At 55.6% G+C, this 26,073-nt stretch overlaps 2 protein-coding genes across 12 annotated transcripts; both read left to right on the forward strand.

The window, feature by feature from the left end:
* Window positions 1-243: 243 nt before the first annotated feature.
* MYCBPAP (MYCBP associated protein) lies at window positions 244-12,451 on the forward strand. Of its 6 annotated transcripts, none has more exons than XR_012663421.1 (19): window positions 244-799; window positions 1,573-1,697; window positions 2,294-2,453; window positions 2,556-2,656; window positions 3,156-3,330; window positions 3,633-3,748; window positions 4,473-4,623; window positions 4,879-4,994; window positions 5,662-5,762; window positions 6,421-6,532; window positions 6,883-7,072; window positions 7,578-7,765; window positions 8,340-8,486; window positions 8,666-9,065; window positions 9,755-9,876; window positions 10,712-10,827; window positions 11,315-11,448; window positions 11,638-11,823; window positions 12,303-12,451. XR_012663421.1 is itself a non-coding variant. In XM_075111543.1 (19 exons), exons 1-19 carry the CDS (start codon window positions 739-741, stop codon window positions 12,405-12,407), a joined length of 2,622 nt encoding a protein of 873 aa, XP_074967644.1. In that variant the 5' UTR covers window positions 284-738; the 3' UTR covers window positions 12,408-12,451. The 6 variants fall into 6 exon arrangements, 5 of the variants coding, with proteins under 5 accessions (XP_074967644.1, XP_074967645.1, XP_074967643.1 ...); XM_075111543.1 differs by having other exon boundaries at window positions 284-799; window positions 8,666-8,950; window positions 11,707-11,823; XM_075111544.1 differs by having other exon boundaries at window positions 297-799; window positions 7,686-7,765; window positions 8,666-8,950.
* A 1,605-nt stretch (window positions 12,452-14,056) lies between these two features.
* Window positions 14,057-26,043, forward strand: EPN3 (epsin 3). 6 transcript variants are annotated; one of them, XM_075111550.1, is made up of 12 exons: window positions 14,859-14,940; window positions 15,268-15,380; window positions 15,429-15,495; window positions 19,086-19,741; window positions 20,159-20,277; window positions 21,968-22,051; window positions 22,331-22,438; window positions 22,548-22,632; window positions 22,863-23,171; window positions 24,095-24,205; window positions 24,600-24,821; window positions 24,962-26,043. In XM_075111550.1, exons 4-12 carry the CDS (start codon window positions 19,171-19,173, stop codon window positions 25,279-25,281), a joined length of 1,929 nt encoding a protein of 642 aa, XP_074967651.1. In that variant the 5' UTR covers window positions 14,859-14,940; window positions 15,268-15,380; window positions 15,429-15,495; window positions 19,086-19,170; the 3' UTR covers window positions 25,282-26,043. The 6 variants fall into 6 exon arrangements, with proteins under 6 accessions (XP_074967649.1, XP_074967653.1, XP_074967651.1 ...); XM_075111549.1 differs by having other exon boundaries at window positions 14,891-14,986; XM_075111548.1 differs by having other exon boundaries at window positions 14,057-15,380.
* The last annotated feature ends 30 nt before the right edge of the window (window positions 26,044-26,073 follow it).

The raw sequence follows: 26,073 nt of genomic DNA on the forward strand, positions 1-26,073 counted from the left end.
TAAACCCCCCCAGCCCCCTCAGCCGCCCCCCAGCACACTTGTGCTCCAGACCCTGCCCCAGCCCCGCTGCCCTCTCTGGACATGCTCCAGCCCCTCAAGGCCCTTCTTGTTCCGAGGGGCCCAAACCTGAGCCCAGCATTCGAGGTGGGGCCTCACCGGGGCCGAGCACAGGGGCCCCATCCCTGCCCGGCTCCTGCTGGCCACACCAGTGCTGACACAAGCCCGGGGGCTGGTGGCCTCCTTGGCCACCCGGGCACTGCTGGCTCATGCCCAGCCGGCTGTCAGCCAGCACCCCCAGGGCCTGCTCCGCCGGGCACTTCCCAGCCCCTCTGCCCCAGGCCTGGAGCGTTGCCTGGGGTTGGGGTGACCCAAGGGCAGGACCCGGCCCTTGGCCTTGTTAAACCTCACACAACTGGCCTCAGCCCATCGATCCAGCCTGTGCAGGTCCCTCTGCAGAGCCTTCCTGCCCTCCAGCAGATCAACACTCCCACCCAACTTGGTGACATCTGCAACAGCGGTGAATAAAAACACGACAGGGGGTGGGAACGGCGCGGCGCTGTAGGTCCCGATTTGGCTGCTGCCGCTCCGCGCATGCGCACAGCTCTCACACGGCGGGGCGAGCAGCGGTACCATAGAGTCGCGGGGTTGTGAGGCGCCTCTCTAGGCGGCGGCGCCGCGCGTCTCTCTGGTGCGCGGGTGGCGTTGCCATGGCGCCCGGGCGCGGAGCGGGCCGGCGGGATGCGGCGGCGATCAGGGCCCGGGCCGGCCCGGCGGGAGCTGCGGCCCGGCACCCCCCCGGGTACGGCCCCGGCCCCAGGCCCAGCGCGGGGCCCGGTCTGTGCCCCCGGTGCGGCCCTGGCCGCGCTCACACGGCCCAGGGGTCCCCGCCGCTCCCGAGCCGCCACAAACAGCCCTTTCCCCACGCAATGACACCCCCCCCCCCCGCCCTTGTCTTTTATTATTCTTCTATCATTTACCTGGAAAGGCTGCGTAATGTCACGCGTGTCGAGCAGCCGCTCCCAGCTGGAGGGACTCGCAGGTTGTGGGTACGGGGAGAAGCAAAGCCCCGGCGGGCTGCCCTGGGCCGGGGGGGAGCTGCCCTGGGCCGGGGGGGAGCTGCCCTGGGCCCGGCTCTGCAGGGGGTGGCTGTTTGAGAGCTGTTTCGCTGTTTAGGAGCTTCTGGAAACCCAGTTGCCTGCTAGCAGAGTCGTGCTTGGTGAGCATAGCTCAGCTGGGCAGCAAAGCTGTGCCTGCACTTGCAGCTGTTGTAGGGAACTTCGCAGGAATTTGTTCTTCTACCTGTGGGAAGCACAAGCTGTATTTATCCAATCTGTTATCTCTCATCTGGAATAAATTGTGAGACAGTTCAGTCCTAGTGACCTGCTTTGGTCCTCGTAGCTTCCCAGAGTTTGGCTTTCCAGTTGTAAGAGATGCTGAATTTAATTGTTCTGTGCAACCTTAAAAAGACTCACCCCAAACCATAGTTCAGCTGGAAATGAATAGCCAGGCTACAAGAGGAAGATGGGGTTTTCTTGGGAGTCTGAAGAGGAGGTCTTTTCATCTCTCTTTCAGACAAGAAGGAAAAGACACACGAACTGTCCCCCTCAACAATTTCAGAAGAGCCTGAGCCCGTTCCGTGTGTCCTGCAAGGCGATGACGTCCAGGCACTTGCAATTAAAGTGGAGGACCTGGAGAAAGTATGTATTTTTACTGATAGAAACAGCTACCTTAACTGACACTCTCCTTCCATTTTGTGTGTTTAACAGAGGCTGCTGTCCATTTACTTAAACCAAAACCCAATCTTGGAGTTCAGTTCTCGTTCCATTTTGTCTGTCCTGCTTTTTATGACTTGTCAGATCGTCAGGTTCAGTTGCTAGAAGTAAAGGACTATTGATCTTTACACAATCTTTTCAGATGGAAGGATAAGTCTCCTGCATCTTCAAAATTACGATTCCAATCTTCTAATAAGATGTGTAAGTTGTTTAGTAACTATCACCATGTCCCTTTCAAAACTTGGGTCAGGCTGTGTGAGTGGAAGCATTTGACACCAAGTGACACAGCAGAAAACTATTGAGAAAGCAATTGACAACTCTTTTCCCTGCACCAGTTATAAAGCAGGGTCCAGAAGAGTAAAGACAGTAACTAAGCTGGGAACTCCACAGTCATGTAACGTGCTTCTTGTGGGAGGAGCAGCCTGGACTGATATGACTTCTCTGCATATCCTAGAAGGCTCAGAAGGAATGAGGTGAGTCAGTATGTACCTAATTGCATTGTGACTGTTTATTTCCTGAAGCTCCACGCTCCACACCTTCCCCATGATGCTGGGAGAGCTCCAGTTAGGAGGAAATACCTCGTTCGAAAATATCGACCTGAAGAGACAAAGAAGAAGTCATGCTTCCTCGTAGCATGTCCTGCTTTCCCAAAGGCACCCAGGGAACCACTGAGTTTTTCTGGTAGGGTTAACCTTCACATCTTTGGGTTTGGTTTTGCCAAGCCTGGCTTTATTGGCCTGACTCTGGGATTGCTTGGGGTCTTGGGGTTTTTTTGTGTTGTAGGACCAGGATTGTTTGATGGCTGTGAAGAGATTCTCCCCCATCACATTTTGGGAAGTCTCCAGGAGTTCAGAAAGGAAGCTTTGGCCAGAGGAAACACTCAGGTTGGTTTGTAAAGTTATGAATATGCTGCTGTGCAGCACTCTTCTAGAGGTGGAGTGCAGTGCCTACAGTACTTTTTGATGATTTCCAGCGCCTATCAGGAACGGGTAATGCCTGAGGTGTGGTTTTCCCAGCCTCTCATGCTCTGCGGGGAGGGCTTGCCTTCAGAGAAACTGCACCAGCAGGTTTTGAAGTCCTGCATGCAGGAGGAGGTCATGGAGGGAAGAATTAAAGAGGCTTCCTCTTCCATATGTGCTGGCGTGTCAGGCTCACACGGGAAGAGCTGGTGTTGCAGCAACGCCGTTGCTCAAGCCTAGTTACTCAGATGAACCTTTCCATTGTTTCTGAGTGTGTTCCTAATAGCCTATTTTTGTTCCCCTCAGAGTGATCAAGTAAAAGTACTGTCAGTCTGAAGAAGTCTTTTCTCCTCCCCGCTCCCATCCTTGCTGTGGTGACAGTGTGTGCATGGAGAGGTTAACTGAACATTTCCTTTCTCTTCAGATAGCAGATTTTATTAAGGTTTCTCATCAAGATGTTACTGCAGCAGCTTTAAAAGAGGAATGTGGTGGAGAGAAGAAGAAAAAGGTTCATCAGACCCCGCTAGCAGAGCACAAAGCTCTGCAGAACTGGCACCGTAATATGGCAATCAGGAAAAAGCAGGAGAAATATCTAGGAGGTGAGAAAAGCTGGGGCCTCGTTCTGTGAAACTCTGTGTGCAGGTGGGGAAATTGGATGGCACCACAACAGATGGTAATGGTCACAGCTGACCGGGGTTAATCCTGTTGCTGTTGCATGTTCTCTGAGCTCCCCACGCTGCTAGTGGCTGTGGACACTGTGGGGAGGTGAGCTGGTGGGTCTGGCTGGGGAAAGGACAGTGGATTTGGTAGGGGATGGGGTAAGGGGGCTACACGTGAGCAATAAAGATAAAGGGTGTGCCCAGAAGTGCAGCACCAATGATTTGATGTTCCTTCTTTACAGAAATTCTTCGGAGGCCAGAGAATGAATTGCTGATGAGCATCTCGGAGGATTACAGGCAAATCCAGGAGGAGCGTGACCTCATTGACCGGAGTCTCCCTGCCCTGCTTCCTGGGAAGGTGAGAGCCCCACTTCCTCTGCATCCTGGCTGCGCTGCTCGTGGGAAGGAGCTGAGACACTGGTGTTCTGGGTAACATCTCTGAAGAGCTGTCGTTGGATATTTATCAAAGCCACTCAAAGCCCTTCAGCCTAGCGTTCAAGCAGAGCTTTCAGTGACTTCAAAAGTAAAAACATGAACTGTGCTATCCGTGCTAGTCGGAGGGCAGCGGTGGTGTGCTTGGGCTCCTTGCTAATGAACTGCTGTAGGTGGGCAAGTGCCATTTCTTATCACCAAAGATTCTCGTGCTGGGAAATGGCGTGGGGACGTGCCGCAATTGCTGTTCCAGGGGCAGAAAGATCTGATAGATTCAGGCTTGAATTTGGGCGATTGCCATGGAGAAAGGGGGTATGGGTAAGTCAGGCGGATTATGGGAGTATCCTATGTTAAAATTATTTTTTTTACATTTATAGCACTATCAAAGAATTTGCACTTGCATGAGGCATTATTTTAATATCATTCAACCTTCATGTAGCACTAAATAGAATCAAGTTCTTCTTTTGTCTTTGACAGCAGCCTGCTGGAAGTTTTGGCTTGTGTTGCAGAAAGCGATAACTTACAGACTTTTAAAATGTTCATATAAGCAGAGTTAGACCCTTCTTCTTTTTAGCTTCTAGTCGCTGTGAAAGTAGCAGGCAGCCATACGCCTCTGAAAACGTCAGTGGGAGCCTTGTTTTCCACCCTAGGGCTACCGAAGGGGAAGCGAGTTCTGGAGCCAGCCCGAGCGTATTGGGGATGAACTCACCGGCCTGACGCTGACGCTGACTCAGAGAGAACGCGGTTACCCAGAGCCAGTCACTCATGTGGGGAAACCCCGCACTGTCCGGATGGAAACGGGTAAGGGAATGTCACAGAAAGGTGACTCCGCAGAAATGGGGTACAAGTGTGGAGGGAGCAGCGGAGAGAAATAGTGACTCCTGCAGGTCCGGAGGTTTGTGCTATAATTGTCCCTCTGACAGCTGCAGCACCAGCTACTTCCCAGTCACCTGTTGGACCTCTTTAAAACACCATGAGACCAAAGTTTGTCAGAGAGTGGAATTAATAGGCATGTGGGTATGTAGACAGTGAGCTCTTGTATGGGTATTTCCACAGGTCTGAAGCCTCCAAAGAGGATCCCTTTCCATCTAACCTGGGATAAGAGTCTTTTCCTAAAACATCGACGGGAGGAGCTAAAATCTGTCCTAGAGGAGATAGATTTTTATAAGCCGGTAAGACTGGAGGAACGAGGACGTTCTTCACATCTCTCGTCTCTTGTTGGATGCTGTAGAGTAAAATGAAATTGCCAAGAACTGGATCTGAAGAAGCATTAGGAATCTGAAACTTAGCCCCACAGTGCTTATATTGGAAGTTCCCACATTTCCAAAGGGCCACACCCATGAAAGGTTGTCCAGCCTCCCAAAGTGTTGCATGGAGTGATCAGAATAGGACCCTGAACCAGCAGCATGCAGCTGCCAAGGCCGAGGCAATGAAAAACCTCTGCCAAATACTGATGTAGAACTTTGATTTAGTACCTCACGGCAGAGGGAAAACACCTTTGCCCGTGTGCAAGACACACATCTGAAATAATCTCCTGAAGGCAGGTAGCCCCTCCTCTTAAAAACTGAACAAACATCACTCTTCTTTTTCTGAAACCTGGCTCTGGGGATGAGAAACGTGTGAGGGAGACTTTTCCCACCCATGCAGTCATCTGGGATTCTTGGGAGACCCAGAGGTAGTTCCCTCCTGTTTCTCTTAAGTATTCATTGGATACCTCTAAAAGCCATCACAGGAGCAAGACGTTGCAACTTCATTTTACTTAGTACATTTGTCTGGTATTTTAACTTCCTTTCTATATAAAAAGAGAAAACATGAGATGGTCATTTTTCTTACGTCCAGGATCTGGATGGACTGGAGGTGATTGGTAAAGGGCAGCCTTTCACATCAGTCTCAGCAGACTCTTTTCCATGTTCCACCACTTCTGAAGAGTCTGAAACCCTGTAAGTTCTACTTCATGGCAGAAATAAAGAATTTTGGGTATGTGCCATCAGTCTGTAAAGGTATCCTTAACCATCCTTATCCAGAATGCAGGGGAGTCTCTGCTGGGGCAGAGTAAGGGGCATATTCTAATATTAAAGTCACCAGATTTAGGAATCAAGCAGTTCCCTTGTGCCTTGGGGCCTCCTGCCTAAGGAGCAGAAATCAGAGAAAAGGGGTTGGGTTTTTCTGAGGCCCTTCCTCCACTCTTCCCTCTGTGTGGCTCCAGAGCTTACATGAGGCAGGGTGGGGATCCGGCTCTAAATTACCTCCATCTGGCTGTCTTTTTCCAGCCTTCCACTTCCATCATCAATTTGCCTTTTATCCCTGGCCTGTCCATCTGTAATAGGCACGATGCAAGGCCCTCTCCTGATTCAGTCAGGTACCCTCAGCCTTCCTGAGGCAGGTATCGTTTAGAGTTCTGGCTGTCCTGTCCTCCTTGGTGGTGACAAGTCACTAGCTGGAATTTACCACACCTGCAGGGCTCTGTCCCTAAAGCGGTGACTGTAGAAAAGCATTAGTTGGGATTATTTCTTACAGGGTCTTGTAAATCACCCCTGCTTCTCCCCTCTCTGGAAGTGAATTGCGCTCCATAAAAATGCTGGCTCTTGTTCTTTTTAGCAGTGACTCCTTAAGGGACTCCCCCGATGTGGTTCCAGAAGCAGTACTGGGTCCATCTTTAGACTTCTGTGGCCAGCCTGCTCGTTGGATCAACTGCATTGCTCCTTGCAGGGTAATTGTGTGCTTTTTATTGTTTAGTCAAGCTAAGCCTGCTTGAGTTCCCAAGTCGCAGCTGTACAATGAGTATCACTCCCAGGCCAGAGAATGGGGGATTTATTCTGAGCATAATAGAGTATTCCTGCGTTTGCTCCAGCGAGATCTAGAAACAGAAGGGCTTGCTCTCTCCGTGGTGCGAAGCTCGGATTCCCAGGCGCGCTCTGTATAATGGCCACTTCATTGGACCTGCCTTACAAGTTCTCCTACCAAGGCTCAACCCCTTCTTTGCAGTATGACTTCAGGCAAGATAAATCCTTCTAGATGGAGTAGAAATAGTTATCTCTGTCTTTTGCCTCTTCCTTGTAGGATGAAATTGGCATTGCTGCCCGGCTCACCTATGAGACTTTGGCCGGTGAGAAAGCAGAAAGCTCCCTGACGGTGAGCAACAATGGCACAGCCGCCATCTGGTACAACTGGATGAGGCTTCCCCAGCAGATTCCCTCCAGAGAAACCAAGGGGAAGAAGATGCCCTGTTTTTACTTTGATACCAGACCAGGTAGGACAGCTGCTGATCTCCGAGACCCTTGTCTGTAGACCAGAGAGCACGTATGCAGGAGTTGTCTGAGATGCCGAGTCTGACTAATGGCAGAGCAGGCCTGTGGGGTGATTCTCCTTAGGAAGCCACCCTGGGCGTTGGAGCTGACTCATGAGAGGTGTGCGAGGCAGATCCCTTTCATGGGACTTAAAGGGAAGAAGGTTGCTCCTACTCTGAATGTAAATGGATAGAATATTGAGAAGTGAATCATTTTCCGATGGCAAGCTGGGTGCAATATGCCAGAGAGAGTACTGAGCTCACTGTAAAAGGAGTGTGCAGTGGAAATAACACCAGTTCAGTAACATGGTGACTGGGAGTAAATCTGGAAAGAGAAAAATAGCTGGATGAAGTGTGAGTAACCAGCTGAGCTATGGAGAAATGCTTGTGCACTTGGGGTGCAGTTGGAAAAGGGTCAAGTTACCCAGGTGGTTTCTTACAGACCCGATGCATTTTTCTCTCATTTCAGGTGTAATTTTGCCTGGAGAAACTAGGGAGTTTTTCTTTCTTTTCAAGTCAGAGAGAGCAGGCATTTTCAGCGAGTCCTGGGAATTTAGGACACATCCTCTGTTGTTAGGAGGAGCTCTGCTGCAGGTGACCCTTTGGGGAATTGCTGTGTATGAGGATAAATTGGCTGACCTCAGAGAGAAACTGGAGGTAACCGAGCATGTAACTGGGTAACTTCGAGCTTTGAACTTAATATGCAAATAGAGGATAAAGGTGGGAGTGGATGACATGGTATTTTTATTGCTGTGCAGTTAGGGCTGAGAGTGAGATGATTGTTTATTTACAGAACATCTGCACATACTTGAGCAGGTTTGCTAAATAAAATGGAAGAACTCTGCAGTCTATTGTAACGTTGTTAATAAAGACGTGATTGCGCCTCCTAAAGTGTTCACGTTGGTCCTTTAAAGAATTAATTTCCTGTTGGTAATGAATTTCATTAGTTACTTAGTGGGGATGGGGTTACGTGTCGTACAGTATGATCTCAGTTAAGGTACAAATTGAAAATTACGCTACCCTTTGAAAAGTATAGTTTGGGGGAAGATTCATGGGGTTTAGTTGAAAAGCTGTTGTAAGTATCACTCTGCTTAGTGGGGTTTGCAGTTATTCCTGTCCTTGTAACCCTGTATAGCATATACACGCGGTCACTGGCATGGGTGCAAGTTTGTTGGTGTGTCCGTATATGGAACGGGGACTCACGTATGTCGTGGTTGTTGTGATGCATCAGGCTGACCTGGCTGCTCGAGAGCGTGCTGCTATAGTAGAAGAGAGTCTGAAGGAACTTCTTGTCCGAATTCGGACCCCAGAGCGCGCCCCGTCTCCTGCGGGTGCCTACGTCACCGAGGAAGAGTTGTTCCACCGGAAGAATCCTGAGGTGACATTTGCCATTTGATGGGCTGCACAGCTGAAATAGCAGGGAGGGAAGACCTGTGGGGCTGGCGCATCCCCGGGTTTCTGGAGGCTGGCACAGTCTGCCATGGCAGCTTTAAGGACTAGGCTTGTAGAGGAAAGGGTTAGCTCATTTCACTATTTACCTTTTTCCCCTTATCACAGTTGCATTATCAGCATCAAGTGGTAAAGCAGCTGCATGAACTATGGAGACAGCACATGACTGTTCCCTCAGCCTTTGAGGAGAAAGTGCCCTCGGGCCAGAAGAGCGCTGCGGAGGACATGCTGTACGGGGAGAGTACCTCGGAGGCTCTCTGTGCTCAGAGCAGCGCCGCAGAGGTCCCGGGCTGGGAGAACACACTCGAGGAGGCTCCAGATCAAACGGTGAACGTGGAGGAGGAAGAACCAGGCCCCTCAGGATGGAACCTTTCCTTCGAGGACTTTAAGCAGGTGGTCACCCCTGTTCCCCCTCCTGCTATGACAAGCCGATGGTGTTTTTGTTTCCCTACAAATAGCCTGGCCTACCCCAGTGTGAGCCCACCCAAAGGTCTGCTTCCACTGTGCTGTGAGTTAGAGATGATTTATTTTGCATGTTGCAGAAAAGCACTTCAGCTCTGCTGACCACACCCTCAGTGCTCTTGTAAAGAGATTCCCAAGAGACTTTGAGGGCTGTTGTGTGAAGAAGGAGAGAACCATGCACTGTAATAGATATTTTAAGCTCTTTGCCCATTTAGCTTTCTGTCATCCCAGGACTGAATGCGGGGGGCAGGCTAATCCCACAGCCTCCTGGGGCTTCCCCAAGGGCTCCTTTCCTTGGAGAGTCCTTCCCATTCATCGGAGCACTAAGGGAGCACTCGTGACAGGCTGTGGATTAAGTACAGACCTCCCTAGATTAAAGCAAGAGTGGTTTGGATTCTGTCAGTGCAGTTTTTCTGTAGTGCTCTCTTGGAAATATCTCTGCTGTTTTTATAACTAATCTTTCCTTCGGGGCCTTCTAGCTCGCTAGAATCCCTGCTCTCCAACTTCACAGGAAGTTGCAAAGGGGCTTGCTGTCAAGCTAACTAGGGGTCTGGGATTGCTCCCCAGATCTTGGGTCGCATGTGCACCTTGGCCAAATCCCAGCCGTGTAGGAGGGTTTCAGACGGGTGTGTGAAGAGAGAGCCCTGGTGTGCTCTGTTTAGCTCAGGGTCCACGGACTGGGAATGAAGACTGAGAAGCAGCACTCCACGGACCCCGTGTTTTCTCTCTCATCAGGCTATAAAGTCAATCCCCAAGGAGGAGCAGCGAGAAGAAGCACTGACCCAGCTCAATAAGGCAGCACTGGAGCTGTGTGTTGAACAGAGGCCAGCTCAGTCAGACCTTTTGTATCAAACCTGGTGCGTTACCTTTGCAAGATAAAGCTTGTTAATGCATCGTGTGATCAGCCGCCTCAGCAAGCTGTGTTGCAAGCGTTGTGATTCAGAATGCAGATAATTGTATGAGGTCTAGAAGTCTTCTTTACACTCTGGGGTTTTTTCAATAGATTAGTTGTAGCACCTGTCTAGGACCCAAATGCCATTGTTTTTTTTCCTGGAGATAAGTTTAGAATATTAAATTAATGTAATTTTTGGGAGTATACAAGATTATTTCTGGCAAAATTACTCTAGTCTATCTTTATGAAACCTTTGGGTAATTACCTGTACCCTTTTACTCAGATAACTGTATCCTCCCTGGTACAGTCTCTCTGTTCCTTACTCAGGCTTTCAGACTATAAACATATCAACAGCTTCTTCTTGCTTCTAAATTAGGAGGATGCAGGTTCCTCTTGGTAAACGCAGAGAGCAGGTCGATGCTGATTTACCAACATCTATTGTGTTGAAGAGGAGGAGATCTAGTTTCACAGTAATATTTATGGGTCCACATGAGCCCACTGATTTGCAAACCGTTGAGACCTCAGAGGGCTTGGACGAGGCCCTCAGAGACATGGTGTGAATTTGGGGTTGGACTCGATGATCCTTGTGGGTCCCTTCCAACTCAGGACATTCTATGATTCTATGAGGAAAGTAATTCAGCTTCTCTCTGCACACATTTTTAGATGGTGGATGCTATTTTATTGGTTTAGTTGGACAAAGCAGGTCTCAGCTCTGAGGTGCTTTCGCTCCTGGGCACAGGGTGAAACGTGATGGCAGCTGCTGTACTTGTCTCCCTTCTGATTCTGATACTTTTTCTCAGTCTCCAGCTGTGGCGTGAAACAATCGATGGTCTGGTGAGTCACTCTGTGAAGCTGAGATCCCTGCTGGGCTTGCCTGAGAAGGACACCTATGTAGATGTTGTTCCAGAGGGAACAGGTAAATGGTAGTTTTAGCACAGGAACTGTTTTCTGTGGACTGTTTGAAATCCAGAAAACGTGCTGAATTTCAGCAGAAATGGTGATTTCAGCAGTTCCCCCTCAAAGCTTTTATAAGGAAACACATCGGAAAACGTGGCAGATTGTGTGATACTAATAGTGATGTGTGGTTTGGTGTCATTACAGAAGCGCCACACAAATAAGTTGTTTAATTTAGCCATGGCTTTCACAGAGACTAATGCAGAAAACGCCATCTTGCTCTTAGCTGTCTTACAGGCTTGTTCTGATACACACCTGAGACTTGTTCCTTCCTTATTTAAACAAAATACTCTTCAAGGTATTGTTTTGCAGTGCAGTACAGCTTAGATTAATACGAAGAGGAAAACACGTTGCAAAAGTAATATACTTCCACTGTGTGAGCGCAGTGGGCTTGCCTTTCTGCATGTGAAAATGTTGCTTTTGGGTAATTGAAACGCTTTATTTTATAGGGGAAGTAAAGCAACCTATAAAAGGAGGAAAGGAAGACAGAATAACCACTAGGAAAGAAGAGAGTAGGTCATTTGGTGCTAAGGATAAAGAAGGCAAAAAAAGAACAACAAAGACAGCAGGGAAAGAGAAAGAGGTATGTGTTGGGATGCCTGTTGAACCTAAGCGCTGGGGATGGTGTGATCCATTCTGAAGTTATCGATCCTGAGTTTGGGCTGGTTTCCAACCCAGTGAAAGAGGTGCTGCCTCTGGGAGGTGCATCTTGCACCAATCTGAAAGGTGTTCTCCCCTTTGTCACTCTTTTTTGTGGTCTGTCCCTGAACAGGAATATCCAAGCAGCAGGAAGTTAAAAGTAAGAGATGAGAAAAAGCTGAAATCTTCCACTTCATCGCAGGAGGTGAAAGAGGGAGCACAGCCTGTGGAAGCCATAACTGCAGATAGAGTAGAAGCTCCTCAGGAGCGGGTGGACCCTATTTTGTTTGGGACATACCAGGAAAAACTTTATATTGAAGTGAGTCTGACTTACATATTTGTTTCTTGGTTTTATTCTTTGCTTGTAAGCTTACGCTGAAGCTTAGGCGGAGAGGTAAGCGTTCTGTTAAACTCGGAACACTGACAAACATCCGCCTGTGTTTCTGTAGCAAGGTGAGCATGAAATACAAGGTAAGATGTCCTTTATTCCAACCTGGAATCCGTTAACATAAATCCAGCCATCACATAGCCACATGCGGGATTTCTATCTGGGATGTCTTTAACATGCTTGCGGACTCTTGAGGGATCAGCAGAATTAATTGTATCTCGGATAATGTTAAACACACTTCGTAGCCAGAAAAGTTATTACTAGAGCTAAGCGCTGCTAGCAGGCAGCCACTTTTACACAGATGTACGTTAATGTGCGTGAGGAAACTGTCTCTTGGTCTGTCAGTCTCATCACCAGGATTTTCCTTGTGTCTTTTCGCTGCAACTGTCTTCTGTTAATTTCTGCTGCAGGTTTATGGGCTGCTGGATTCAATGGTGAGCAAAATGGTTTCTTTATTTGAGGAACTGAAGAAAAAAGGTGCTGTAAAGTGGGAGAGTGAAGCCCTCTGTAACTAGAAATAGACTTAATTTTAAAAAATAAATAACCATATTTACACAGATCAAGTGGAGATTCCTCTTTCCGAGTGATGCACTGGTTACCTGGCTGCCTCTTTGCTGATGTGCTGTGATGCGAGACTGTTGCTAGATCCTCTGTTGCTGCTACAGATGATGGCTTGCCAAGAAGAGATAAGGCAAGAAATATCATAGCCTCAGAAACCGTTAAGAGTAGAAAATACTGGCATTTCTGCTAAGGAAGAAGAATTTAGAAGTGCCAGTCAACGAGAGATAGGTCTTACTCTCTGGTCTCGATCTTGCTTGGCTAGCAGGTGAGTGAGCAGAGAGCGTCCCTCGTACTCGTGAGCCCGAGTACCAGGACAGTAACTGAGAAAAATCCATCGTGGTTTTGATCATATTCTTGGCTGCTTGTCCGGTCTCCTCTCGGGACTCGCTGGCAGCAGGCTTCTCTGAGGCATTCAGGAGCCCGGTGAAACGCACTGTCCCAAGGGGTGTGCCACCCTGCCTGGTTTTGCACACGTAGGTGTATTTCTTGGGTTGACCTTGCCATCATTGCCACCTGACCCATGTCCCATTCTGAGCCAGCTTTTCCTTGCTTCCTTCTGAGACTAATCACTCATGAATTAAAATGAGTGAAATTCATGCCATAAGTACCGTGGGCATGGTTAGGCCCAGGTGGCTGGAGCCACCCATCCTGTCTCTGTCAGTGTGTGTGTCTGGGCTCATCACCGCTTTCTGCCTGGGTTTCCTTGTGCATCACAGCTGGAATGGAGCTTTTTGTGGAGGCATCCCAGCTCTGAGTGTCACACGCTCTGCACCAGGGCTCGGGTTGGAGCAGGTTTCCAAGGCAGACCGAGCTGGGTGCAGGGTCCCTCTCGACCTGGGGTCAAGAGAGACCTGACTATGTCAGGAAAGTGCCATCTTCCTGCTAAAGCAGCTGGACGGCATTCCCCAGGAAGGCTTTGGCCCTGTAGAGAAATGACATCAGTGTCGATTATTAACTGAGGTTTGTGATACCTTTGGGGTTCCTAGGCAGCAGATGCCTGTCCGTGCTGAGCACTGCTGTTAGGAATTCTGCCTGTCGCTGCACAGTCGCACCAGGCACGTGTGCCTCAGGCAGGTGCTGCTTTACGTTGGCAGCCACACCGACACGCGTCTTGGAGCTGCACGTAGTGTAAAATAACTGTCCCTTCTGCAGAATTGCTTTCTTTTGCTTTCTCATTTTAACTCGTGTGCTGTCTCTAGGGAGAGGATATATTCCTCCCCTTGGCTCCCGACAATAGCAAATTGCGGTTTATTTTTTTTGTCGGCCAGGTGAGGCCCCTCACGCGTCGAGACTCTCTTAACAAGGTGCGGGGAAGCACTTTGGCTTCTGCGGAAGCCAGGAACCTCTTCTGGCTTAGTGGGCACAAACCCACAAAGGGAATGTCTCTGCTCAGCATTCCTGTAAGTGAGAATTTCAGCAACATTTTGAGAATTAGAAGGAAAAAGGCCTGAAGTTGGGGTGTGTCTCGCAGGCTCTGACAATAGCTCCTGCCTCCCTGGAGATGGTTATCAGCTTGTGAATATGCCCAAGTCAAACAGCTCAAGCCATCTGTTTCTAGACAGGGGGGAGCCTGCACATTATAGAGGCAACGTGATTGTCTCAAAGGCAGGAATACTTTTATTTGGTAGATTTGCCTTAAAAGATGGCAAAGCCCGTTCACAAGATCCATGCCTCCAGTCCAGCCTATAGAAACCAGGCTCCGCCTATACCTCTACTCACAGGAACACTTAATAGGAGAACAGGTGGATGGGAGCTTTGGGTTAGTCGGGTACCTTGGGAGAATGCCCCGCGCTGGCCTCCCCCTCCGAGGGAGGAGCCCCGAGGCCCAGGGCTGGTGCCTGGCACGAGAACTTCTGCAAAGGAGAACAAACCTGAATGCTGTCAATAGTCTAATTTTTTTTGTCATAAATATTGCCAGTGCCTCTTACAGCCTCGGACAAGATTGTCCTCAAGGGACAAGGTACAGGCAGCGCACAGGAAGGGATGTGCTGGGCCAACAAGTGCGGCACTCCCCTGTCTGGCTGCTGCAGCTTTCTCTGAGCCAGCTGCCTTTTTTCTTTTGCATTGATTTGTGGAAGTTACAGGACTGGTACTGCAGTGGAATTAGAGCCGGCTTCCACAGAACACCTTTAGAAACACACACCCCTCATTTACAGGCCCGGTGTGAGATGTGGGTTGTGTCACTAGAGCCAGGACCCTGAGGGCTGGCCAGCCCTGCGCTCTGAACGGCGCGTGGACGCTCCGCTCCGCGCCGTGCCAAGTCCTAGCAGCCCGGTGAGGAGACCGTTCCTTCTTCTCTCCCAAACGTGGGCATTATTTGTATTAGTGTTAATAATTTGAGCTGTGTTTGCTAAATAACCGAGGTGAGCGACCTTCCTGGCCTTGGGAGTTGCATACCAAACCCGTCACGTGAGTTGGGGCCCGAAGACACCGTAACTATTAGAGAGGCCGGGAAGGGGGATTCCAGGAAAATGCTGCAAGCAGAAGGTGATGGCACATTTCCAGAGGCCCCTCAATGGCAGAGGGGGTCTGGGTGAACCACCCCCTTGTGCCAGGGCTGAGGGAAATCGGCTTTAGAGCCTTGCTGGCAGGGCTGTGGGCCACCTAGCAAACGCCACGTCTGTATGGCTCTGCTGCGGCTCCTGGGGTGTCGTGTCCCCGGGCAGAGGTTCACTTTGCTTATGAAAAGCAAATAGGGGTGAGCCAGCTGCCTCGGCCATCTGACACAGCACTGGGAACCAAGGAAGTGGAAGGCTGGGATCTTGGGCAGTGGGAGCTGTTCTTCTTGGTTGCCTGAGCTGGGATGTTCTCCAGGTTGTCCTGGAGGATGGTTTGGATGCTGGAAGTGCTCTTCTCCCAGGCTGCGGATGGGAGTGGGACAAGATGCACATTCAGCTTGTGCGGCCAGAGCCTGCTGGGGAAGTCAGGCTGAGGAGATCTGGGGAAGTCAGGCTGAGGAGATCTGGGGAAGTCAGGCCGAGGAGATCTGCAAAGCTCCTGGAGGCGTGCAGCCTCCCCGCCACCTTCTCCCTGTGACCCGAGGTACGACCTTCAGACCATCAGTGCTGGAGCCTGGGGCAAGATAAATATCAGCTCTGGGCTTTGCGGGGCCGGAGCATCAGCGGGGAGGCACGATCCCCCTCCAGAATGGCTCAGCACCCAGGAGATGCTCTCCATTATGGAAAATGTCAGCGATACAAAAAAGATTATATATATCCATAATACTTGAAGGCCTGTCAGTGATTAAAATGGAAGGCAGAGGCCAGGAGCGAGGGGGTGGCATCGAAATCATCGAGAGACATGACTTATTTTGTCATGTCATCTGATGCCTCCCTCTCTCTCCCAGGCTCCGGGAGCTGTTCAGAGCAGGGGAAGAATCTGCTCCAAATTTAGATCCCAGAAAAAAAAAAAGGAAAAAAAAAAACCCAAAACCAAATTTTAATGAACCCAGACTGCATCTGTGGCCTTGGGTACCAGCAAGGGAGGTGTGTTATGGAGAGGGTCGGCATCCCTCAGAGCCGCTTCCGAGCTCAGGGACGCTGATTTCGGTTTAAAAAAAAAATAATGATGGGGGGGAGTGGAAAAACAACAACAGAAAAAAGCCCCAAACCCCTCAAGCCCAGGCGGCAGCAGCAGCAGGAGCAGCGCCTGGCTGGCTGCCAGCGAGGGGCAGTGACTGAGCATTTACAGCATCCCCGCCTCCCGCATGCGGCGGGGCCGGGGCTCGGCGCCGCATCCCCGGCGGCCGGTACCGCACCGCGCTGCACCGCACCGGGACGGGGGTGGTGCGGGGGGAGCCTCTGCCCGTGCCTCCGGGAGGGAACCGGGGCCGGGCTGTGGCGGCCCCGAAGGGGTTAAGCCGGGACCTGCCCAGCCAGCCCGGCAACTCGGCGGCGCGGAGCGGGGCGGGCGGGCTGCGGCCGCCTCCAACCCGCGCCTACCGGCACCGGCACCGCGCTCCGCTCCGCGCAGGTAAGCGGGGCTGCGCGCCCCCCGGCAGCCGGGCCGCGGGGGGTGGGGGAGGAGGAGGAAGAGGAGGAGGAGGAGGAAGAAGAAGGGAGGAGGAGGAAGGTTCTGGAGGCCGGAGCATCGCGGGCCGGGGGATGCCGGGCCCCGGCGGGTAGCTCGGCGGTGCGGTACCTCCCCGGGCCGGGCTCGGGGCACCGGGAGCCCGCGGCGGGTTGCGGGGGCGGCCCCGGGAGGCGGCGGCGCGGCCGAGGGCTCTGCCGGGAGCCTTTCCCCGCCGCTCCCTCCATGTCGGGCGCCGCTTCTCCCAGCCCCGCACCCGACCGGGGATGGAGCCAGGCTTTAATCCCCCACCCTCCCCCCCCCCGGCCTCCCTCCTCCGCCTCTCGTCCGGCCCCTCTGACCTTTCCTCCGTCCCCACATCCCCTCCTGCTCCCCCTCCGTGTGATTCCTCCTCGCAGCCCCCTGCGCCGGGTCGTGGGGCGATGGGGACCTGTCCCCGCACCCCTGTGTCTTTCTCCCACCTGGCAGCCTCCTGCTCAAGGTCACTGCGGTAATTCCATCTGAGCTGCCGGGTGCTGCCGCCTTATCTCCCGCACAGCTTCTGTTTCACTCCCTTTATATTCCGGGGTGGGGGATATTGTGTTTGATAAACCCCCACTGCTTTTAACGCCGCTGGCAGCGCTCCACCCAGGGCCACGCTCCTCTTGCCCCTACCCCAGCCCCTGCTTCCCATCTCTTCCCATGAAGACATCCTGGGCCATCTCGTGGTGGGCAAAGTCCAGCTGGGATTGGGCCTCCGGCACGGAGCCCGTCACGCTAGACCTGGGGTTTGTCCTGCCCAGAGACCTGTTGGAGGCAGGAGGGACTGTCCTGCCCCAGAGGAGAAGCGCTGATGTTTGCCGGTGTTTGCTGGTGTTTGCCAGGCCGGTGGCATCTTTGGAAAATGTGACTTTATCTCCCACCCGGGTGTTGGTGGAAAGCGGAGCATGGAGCCAAGTCCTGGAGGACTTTGCTGCGTTGCTGTCCTTGTCTCGAAGGTGTTTCCGTGCCAGGCGGGCAACGGCGCGGCTGTCGCACCGCGGGCCCTCCCGGCGGGACCCAAAGGCCGTGCCGACAGGCTGTGTTGCGAAAGGGAATCAGTACAGGGAAACGTCTCGAGAGAAACTTCGGCCGCCTGCGACTGTGGCGGTGCCAGGCTCCTCTCTGACTCACGGGGGACGTTGCCGGTGGAGGAGCCGTGGGGCGCCCGGCCGCTGGCCCGCGGGAGCAGGAGGTGCCGGACTGGTCGCACGGGTTGTGCGGGAGCGAGGCGGGCGCTGTGCGTGGCTCCTGGGCACGTCGGCATGGCCCTGGCCCAGCTCTGGCGGGAGGGAGCAGTGTCCCAAGCCGAGAGAGGGCTGGATGCAGCACAGTGGCTGCGGTTCAGGGAGGTACCGTCACCACAAGGTGGGTGGTGGGATGGAAACCAGCAATCGCTGTCCACAGGCACTGCTGCATAGGGGAGATATTCCCCTGCCCGCAAGCGTTATCTTGGAGGGGGAGAAATTGCTAGTGAGTTTTGTTGCAGCTGCAGCGGGAGCAATGAGAACAGCCTGGCTCCCCCGCGGTGCGGCCCTGCTGAGGGCAAGGCAGCTCCAGGCAGTGTCTGCTTCTGGGCTTTGCTTAGCCCTCTGATAAAATGAGGGTAAACAGTGTCTTCCCACCACACGGGGAGAAGGTGAGGATTAGGACTGGCCTGGAATAGGGGACAGAGTGGTGACGGGCTCAAGTGAAGATGGGTCCAGACTGACCCACGTGATTTTTGCATCCCTGTCAGGCGCAGCGTGTCCCAAGGACGGGCACTGACCTCCGGGGAGGTACCAGGGCAGCTCCCGGCCGTACCAGCCCCTGCTGCTCCAGCCCTGGGTCTGGGTGCAGAGAAGGCTTAGGCAGCTCGGGCATTTTCACAGAGGGCGACCGCGTTATCCAACCCACTCACTGACCTGGTGCTGGAGGATAGCATCCTGAATTCGCAGCCCCGCATTAGCATGCTTTTCTGTACCTGTAGCCTCTTGGGGAAGCAAAATTATCAAGTTTTCTGGGAAAACCCACCCGATGGCTGCCAGCGCTGGTAAGTCATGGCAGGGTCTGACTCACGGCAGCGTTTTGGTTTTGCACGACACATCCTCAGCAGCACCGAGAGCATTGGGGCGATGGCCGGGGCGAGCAGGGCCACATATGGCCTCAGATAGCCCACCTGGGGGTACAGGGGGGGCTCTGGCTGGCGTGAGGGCCGGGGGGCCTGAAACCAGCTTTGCCGGGATGGTGGGGCTGAGGCAGCTGGGATCTGGAGGAGGGAGCTGCCATTTTCAGGTGGTTACTTTTAGCAGCAGAAGCGCAGGGTAAAATCTCCTCCAAATGTTGCCGAATCCAGAGCCAAATCTCCTGGCGGCTCCACAGTGCTGGGTACCGGCTTGCTATGGATTTTTTTTCTCCTTGAGCATCCTGCATCCTGTGTGTCTTTGGGTTAGTGAGCAGTGGCAGCCCGGCACAGAGCACCTGACACCCTGACGATGGGCACTTCCACCTTGAGAAGTGTCCCAGGTGCCAGCCGAGGGCTCTGGGGACGGGTCTCAGTGGTTGGGGCGGTGCTGAGGTCTCTGTGTCCCTGATCCCCACTGCAGGCGCCGGTGAGGCCGTAGCTGTGAGCGTCCATCTCTTCTCCACTGTTCCTGCCCGCCGGCGGCGGGTCACTGGCACTGCACAGCCATGACGACCTCGGCGCTGCGCCGGCAGGTGAAAAACATCGTGCACAACTACTCGGAGGCAGAGATCAAGGTGCGGGAGGCCACCTCCAATGATCCCTGGGGACCCCCCAGCTCCCTGATGTCGGAGATCGCCGACCTCACCTTCAACACGGTGGCCTTCGCCGAGGTCATGGGCATGATCTGGCGGCGATTGAACGACAGCGGCAAGAACTGGCGTCATGTCTACAAAGCCCTCACGCTCCTGGACTACCTCATCAAAACCGGCTCTGAGAAGGTGACCCACCAATGCCGGGAGAACCTCTACACCATCCAAACGCTGAAGGACTTCCAGTACGTGGACCGGGACGGCAAAGACCAGGGCATCAACATCCGAGAGAAGGTGAAGCAGGTGATGGCACTGCTGAAGGACGAGGAGCGGCTGAAGCAGGAGCGGGCGCACGCGCTGCAGACCAAGGAGCGCATGGCCCTCGAGGGCATGGGCAGCGGCAGCCACCAGGCCGCCTATGGCCGCCGTGCATCACCCTACGGCGACGACTACGGCCGGGCACGGGGCTCGCCCTCCTCCTTTAACTGTGAGTGCTGCTGGAGGGGGCTGGGGGCTTGCTCGCGGGGCTGGCGGCTCGCTCGGGCTCGCTGTGGGGTGGAGGCAGGCATTTGGTTTGCACTGCCTGGTGCCCATTGCTCCCCCCATCGCTCCCTGTCACCTTTTGGAGGGGTGGCGGTGAAGCCTGACTCTACCCTGTGCAACGGGCAGAGGTTTGGCTGGGCCAGTGGTGAACCCCAAGAGTGGTGGCAGCTGGCGGTGCCCCAAACCTTAAACCCATGGCTTGTTCGTGGTAGGGAGCTCTAAAGTGGGGCTATGTCCCCTGGGGAAGCTGCGCTGCAGAGCTGTGGGCATTGGGATGGGGCCTGGGGGAGGCTGCTGATGTGCTCCCCCAAATATCCCAGTCCTGACGCTGCTTCTTCTTCTTTTCCTCTGTTATCTCCAGCATCATCCTCATCCCCACGGTTTGCTTCTGACCTGGAGCAAGCGAGGCCCCAGACGACGGGTGAGGAGGAGCTGCAGCTGCAGCTTGCGCTGGCCATGAGTCGGGAGGAGGCAGAGAAGGTAGGGTGACTCTGCCCGCCGTGGGGTGCATGAGGCCGGGCATCTCCCTGCACCTTGCCTTGCCTGTGGGCACGGTGGGTCATTTCCCTGGGAAGAGGGAGGATTCTGGGGGGCTGCCTGAGGCTGGTGTATGCACACACAACTGCACCAGGCTACTCGCACTGTGGCTGGCATGCAAAATCACCAGCAGGCAGGTGGAGGCACGTGCTGCTCCTGCTCCCCATCCTCATACTAGGAGGGACAACATCAGGCCAAGACCTGTCCAGCCCCCAGACCCCAGGGTGAACTTACAGGGGGTCTTCTGGATTCACTGCGAACCCCTTCCCACCAAACCTGACTGCTCTCTTCCACCAAGGGCTTCTGGTCTAAGCTCTGGTCTAAGCTCCCCCATTTCTCTTGCCTTGCCACAGAGGTTTTGGGAGGCGATGCCTTGCCCAGCGCTGCGGTTCGCATGGTGGGTGGGAGGCCAGCAGCGTCCCCGGGGCTGTGCACCGGGCTGGGGGCACAGTGGGGCCGGCTGCTCCCTCCCACTGGCTGGTCCTTTCAAACCGGCCTAGAAGGCGCACTGGAAAACAGCACTGGGAGGAGCTAAGCAGGGGTGCAGGCAGCAAGCGAGCTGCTGTCCCCAACGGTGAAACCTCCCCCAGGCCTGTCCCCTCTCCTATCTCCTGGCCACGGCCCCTTTTCCACCAGGGACGGCTTATTTGCGCACTGGCTGAGATTGTCACCAGCTGGCACTGCCTGTGTGGGGCGTGCGGGTACGGCCAGGCACACAAAGTCAGAGGGACGTGGTGACCGAGGGGTTGTGTGCCCGGGCCGGTGGGCATCCCTGTGGGGCTGGCACCAAGCGTCACGATCCTGGTCCTGCCGGGGCAGGGGGCATGCTTCAGAGATGGCACTTGCTGCTGCCCATCTTCCCTGCCTGATGGAGGCTCTTTTGGAGATGGAGCAGAGCATATATCCCTATTTTTGTCCTGGAATTGGAGTATTTATAGCTTCCACATGCTGCTGCGATGAACGCTAAGAACACGCTCTTGAGAGCATTGCCTGTTGGAGCCCATCTGGGCCGCGCACACATGTACACGCTCACACACACTTGTACAGCCGTGCACACACGTACACCCCCACAGGGGTACCCATTCCCAGCCCCAGCTGGTCCCACGCTGCGGGACAAGTGTCACGGGGCAGTGATCGGGGCTGCTGTGGTGGTACGGGCACAGCCTCTCCCCAAAACCTGCCTCAGGTCTGGGTACTTTTCCCCCAGCAGAGCAGCACTGGGCAGAACCGAGGCTGGTCGGCATTGCCAACCTTCCTCCTCAGCAGGCTGCAAGGGTGAGGAGACACCTAATTGATCCCCTCTCCTCTGCTGACTGCACTGGAGTCCTCAAAAACCCCTCAGGGGAGATGCTGGCTGCCTAATTCAGGGTCATCCCAGCCTAGATGCAGAGGCAGGTGGCTTTGTAGGGGAAGGAGCTGGGACAGTGGCCACAGGGGAGCCTGAGCAGGAGCCAGTTTAAGAGCATAGGGGCACCTGGCTGGGATTCTGCAGGCAAAGCCGGCTGGACGGGCACAGAGATGCTGTGCAGAGAGGCAAGGGGCCGCAGGAGAGGTGGTGGCGAGGACAGGGACCTCCGAGCAATCCTGCGAGCTGAGGGCAAGCTAAATGTCACCCAATTTCCTCTGTTGGCAGAAGCCACTTCCTCCAATTTCCAGTACAGACGAAGAAAGGCAATTGCAGCTAGCGCTCGCGCTGAGCAAAGAGGAGCACGAGAAGGTACCTGAGCCCCGGGTGCTCCTCTCCCCTTGCACTTGGGCTTCTCTCTGGGGCACTGGAGCCCAAAACACTGCCTCGCTCCAGCACCTGCTTTGCTTTTGCTGCTCTGGGCTCTCTGCTGAGCCCTCTCCTGGTGGGCTCGGCCCCAGAGGAGCTGTGCGCTCGGATGCTGGGACTTTTCGGGGATGCGGTGGCAGCTCCTGTGGTGGGTCTGTCTCCTGGAGAAGGTGCTGGCTGCAGGGTTGCTGAGCTCATGGGCCCTGTCCCTTGTCCCTGCAGGAGGTGAGGGCTTGGCAAGGGGAGAACTCCTTGCTGCAGAGGGCCACGGAGGAGACTGCCCAGGGCAGGGAGGAAGAGGAAGAAGAAGATAAGATGAAGAAAAGCCAGGTACAGTACTGGGGACCTGGATGGCCACACAGCCAGCCCTGGGCTCTGGGGCGATTCTGCAGGTCTGCCCTGGGCTTCCCTCACCTCTTTATTCCCTTTCTGTTTTCAGTCCTCTATACTGGAGCTGGCAGATATATTTGGGCCGGCGCCAGCCCCCTCCAGCCACACATCTGCCGACCCATGGGATATGCCAGGTAAGGGCAACTTGCAGGCTGCCAAAGCTTGGGACAGTGGCAGAAACCTCTCCCTTGCCTCTGTCCCTCCCCAGTCCCCAGCAGCTCATCAGTAAGGACATCTTGCCTCTCCTCCCTCCGCTGCCCTGTACGTTGCACACCTGGGCAGGGCTGCTGGAAGATGTGGTCTCAGCATCCCTCCGTGCCCCCTGCACTGTTCCCCTCTTCCACAGCTTCCCTTCTTCTTTCAGATATGAAACCCAAAGCAGAGCCGGCAGCCTCTGCCTGGGCTGGTGCAGCTGACCCCTGGGTGCCGGTCCCAGCCGCCGGTGGGGAGCCCCTCTCCCAGGCGAGCACCTCGGCCCAGCAAACCTCCGCTGGGCCCTGGGATTTCGCCCCCAGCACGACTGCAGCCTCCGACCCTTGGGGGAAGGCGCCCTTGTCTTCTGGCTTCCCTCCTGCGGACCCCTGGGTGACGGCATCCCCCCCTCCCCAGGTGTCTGGTTCTGCGCCAGCTGCTGACCCCTGGGCCGCTGTGGCCGAGCAACCTCCTAACCCTGGTAAGAGGCTCGATCGTCACTTTGGCTTTGCTGGGGGCTGCAGGCAGCATTGGCCATCGCTGCCCTCCTGTGAGCGGGCATCCCGGGGTGCTCCCCCCTTCCCCCCGCAGCCAGCTCTGCAAACACCCCCTCCCCGCCCTCCTGCCCCGCAGCGGGGCCTCCACTCTCCCCTCAGCATCCTGAAGACTTGAAGGAACTTTTAGGCTTTCTCTCTGCACAGAATAGGCTGCTTTAATGTTTAATTAACGTGGCACATTTAACAGAGCCCTCCCCTGGGAGCAGACAGCAGCTTTCCAGCAGCGGGGTGACAATGTGTCCCCCCCTGGTGATACCTGTTTGTTTGCTCACCCCAAACCAGCTGCGTGCACCCTGCCGGGATGCGGCAGTTGCTGCTTGCAGGTGCCGCGTTGCAGATGGGGAAGTGGTTGTAGGAGCAGCCTACAGAGCTCAGTGCTGCTCTTGGTTCCTCCTCAGTGCTTCCTCCAGCCCCGTGTAGGTTCCATGTGTGCTGCCCTCAGTTTTGGTCCCTGGGGAGGAGAGCAAGATCTGGCCTGGGGGCCAGTGCTGGTTGTTAAAGCAATTGCTGCAGGCCTGTCCCCTCCGCCTGTCCCTGCTGAGGCGGGGAAAGGGACCTGCCTGCTGTGGGGTGACGGCGGTGAGCAGTCTGGGGGCGGCTTTGGTCTGCAATGACCCCCAATGGCCATCTAACCGTTGGGGTTAGATGGGACTGGGGTGGGGGGCTCATCTAAACCCCCACCCCAGGCCAGTGCATGCTCCTGACCCCCAGCCTTGTGTCCCTCCACCGCATGCCCTCTTCTCTGTCTCCTTGCAGGCAGCCGCCCCTGCCTCTCTCCTGCCCGTACCCCTCCCGCCTCTAACCTCCCCGCTTGCTCCCCTCCTTGAGTCTCACCTCTTCCCCCCAGCTCCAGGGGGGGATGCTTTCGACCTGTTTGCAAAGCCACCCGAGCCAGCCGAGCCACCAGAGCAGGAGCCCTCGCAGCCGCCCTCCTCGGCCAAGTCCAACAGCCCCGTCGGTAAGAGCCGGGGGAGCGGGCAGGGGCCAATTTGGGCAGGTGGGGACGGTGACCTGTCCCTGCCCATCGCGGGGAGGCAGCTCCAGGGCTGGCCGGGCCGTGCACGGCTGCTTGCTGGTGTGGCCAAAGCTTGTTCCCACCATGGGCTTGGGCTTGGGCTGCCCTGTAGCTGAGGGGGCAGCTCCGGTCCCTGCATGTCCCCAACCCCGCCGCCTCCCGCGGTGGCGTGGGGGGATCAGGGTATGCCATGCCACAGCCTCAGCTCCACCGCATGGAGCTGTGACCGGGGGTGTGACGTGCCATTAGCTGCCTCGTGCGGTGATGGCGGGGATGCCATCACCCTCAGTGTCTCCCTGCTGGCTCACGTGGCTCATCTCCCACCCCCCCACCCCAGAGCTGGACCCCTTTGGCGAGCTGTTCCCCAGCACCAGGCAGGACGGGGCAAAGAGCTTCGATCTCGCCAACCTGGCTGACTCCCTGCCCGAATCCGGCAAGGAGCGGAAGGACTGTAAAACCCCCGAGGCTTTCCTCGGCCCCGCCGCCTCCTCCCTGGTCAACCTGGACTCCCTGGTTGCGCCTGCACCGGCCTCCAAGACGCGCAACCCCTTTCTCTCGGGTAGGTGCCAGTGCCGTGATGCTGCCAGTCGGGGGGCTTCCCCGGGCTGGGCCAGAGGGGTGTTCAGGGGAGGAAGAGGAGGAGGAGGAGGGCTGGGGATGGCATGGCTGCCCTGACATGTCCCATCCTCTCCTTGCTAGGCCTGAGCACGCCGTCCCCCACCAACCCCTTCAGCCTCGCCGAGCAACCCAAGCCGACGCTCAACCAGATGCGGACCAGCTCGCCGGTGCCGGGCCTGCCGGCGGGCCTCCCCGCCAACTCCATGACCTACAGCGCGTCCCTGCCGCTGCCCCTCAGCAGCGTCCCCGCTGCCGCCGCCGCCCTGCCCGCCTCCGCCAGTGCCTTTCCCCAGGCTGGCACCTTTCCTGAACTCCCCAGCAATTTGCCGCAGCCTTTACTGCCGCTGAGCGGCCCCCCGGCCCCGCCGTCCGCTCCGGGGGGGCTCAACCCCTTCCTCTGAAGCCTCTGGACATGTAGACTTTCACCCTTTCCCCAGCTGTTACAAATTTCCCCGGCCTTTCCTCCTGCCAAGACTGTGGGGGGAGTCAGCGGTTTGCTAGCTGCAAGGGAGGGAGCCCCCCACGCCAGCCCCCTCCGCACGCCCACCGGCTGGGGGGCAGCCAGCATGAGCCCCCGTGCTTGACCGGCAAGAGGGGACCCCCCTTTCCCCTGGCAAAGGCCAGAGCCGCAGCTAAGGGCAGTTTTGGGGCTCAGTCCTAAGGGCTGGGGTTGGGGGGCTCAGTGCAGCGGGCTGGGCTGGTGCATGGGGTCTCGCTGCTGGGTTGGGTAGGGGGCTTTGCCCTGGCGCCTGCGGGGAGCTGGGGCAGTACCTGCCCAAGGTGGGGAGCATGGGGGGCGGCCCCCCCGGCCCCAGCGCTGCCCCACACCGGGGTCCCTGCCGGTTCCCACGCCCCTGGCTGTTACTCGCCGCCCCTCTCCGGCCGCCCCCCCCCCCCCCCCCCCCAAACTTTCTGCCCCCACCCCACGCTCGCTGCCGCCCGGACCCTCCGAAGGAGCGGAGTGCGGGGGGGGGGGGGGGGGGGGGGGAGGCGGGTCGGGGGCGGGGGGGTGTCAGCCGCCGCCTCGCCCGCTGCTGGGCCCCGCTCCGGCTCGGGGGGCGGCGGCGGGGGAGGGGACACACACGGGGACCCGCCGGTGCTTCGGCGCTGCTGGAGAGCGGCGGCCCCGGGCTGCCTGCGAGACAATAAAATGCTCTGTCGGACCCGGTGTGCGGCTCCGGGGGCGGGCGGGG

The sequence above is a fragment of the Phalacrocorax aristotelis genome, chromosome 16 (assembly GCF_949628215.1).
Source record: "Phalacrocorax aristotelis chromosome 16, bGulAri2.1, whole genome shotgun sequence".
NCBI lineage: Eukaryota > Metazoa > Chordata > Aves > Suliformes > Phalacrocoracidae > Phalacrocorax > Phalacrocorax aristotelis.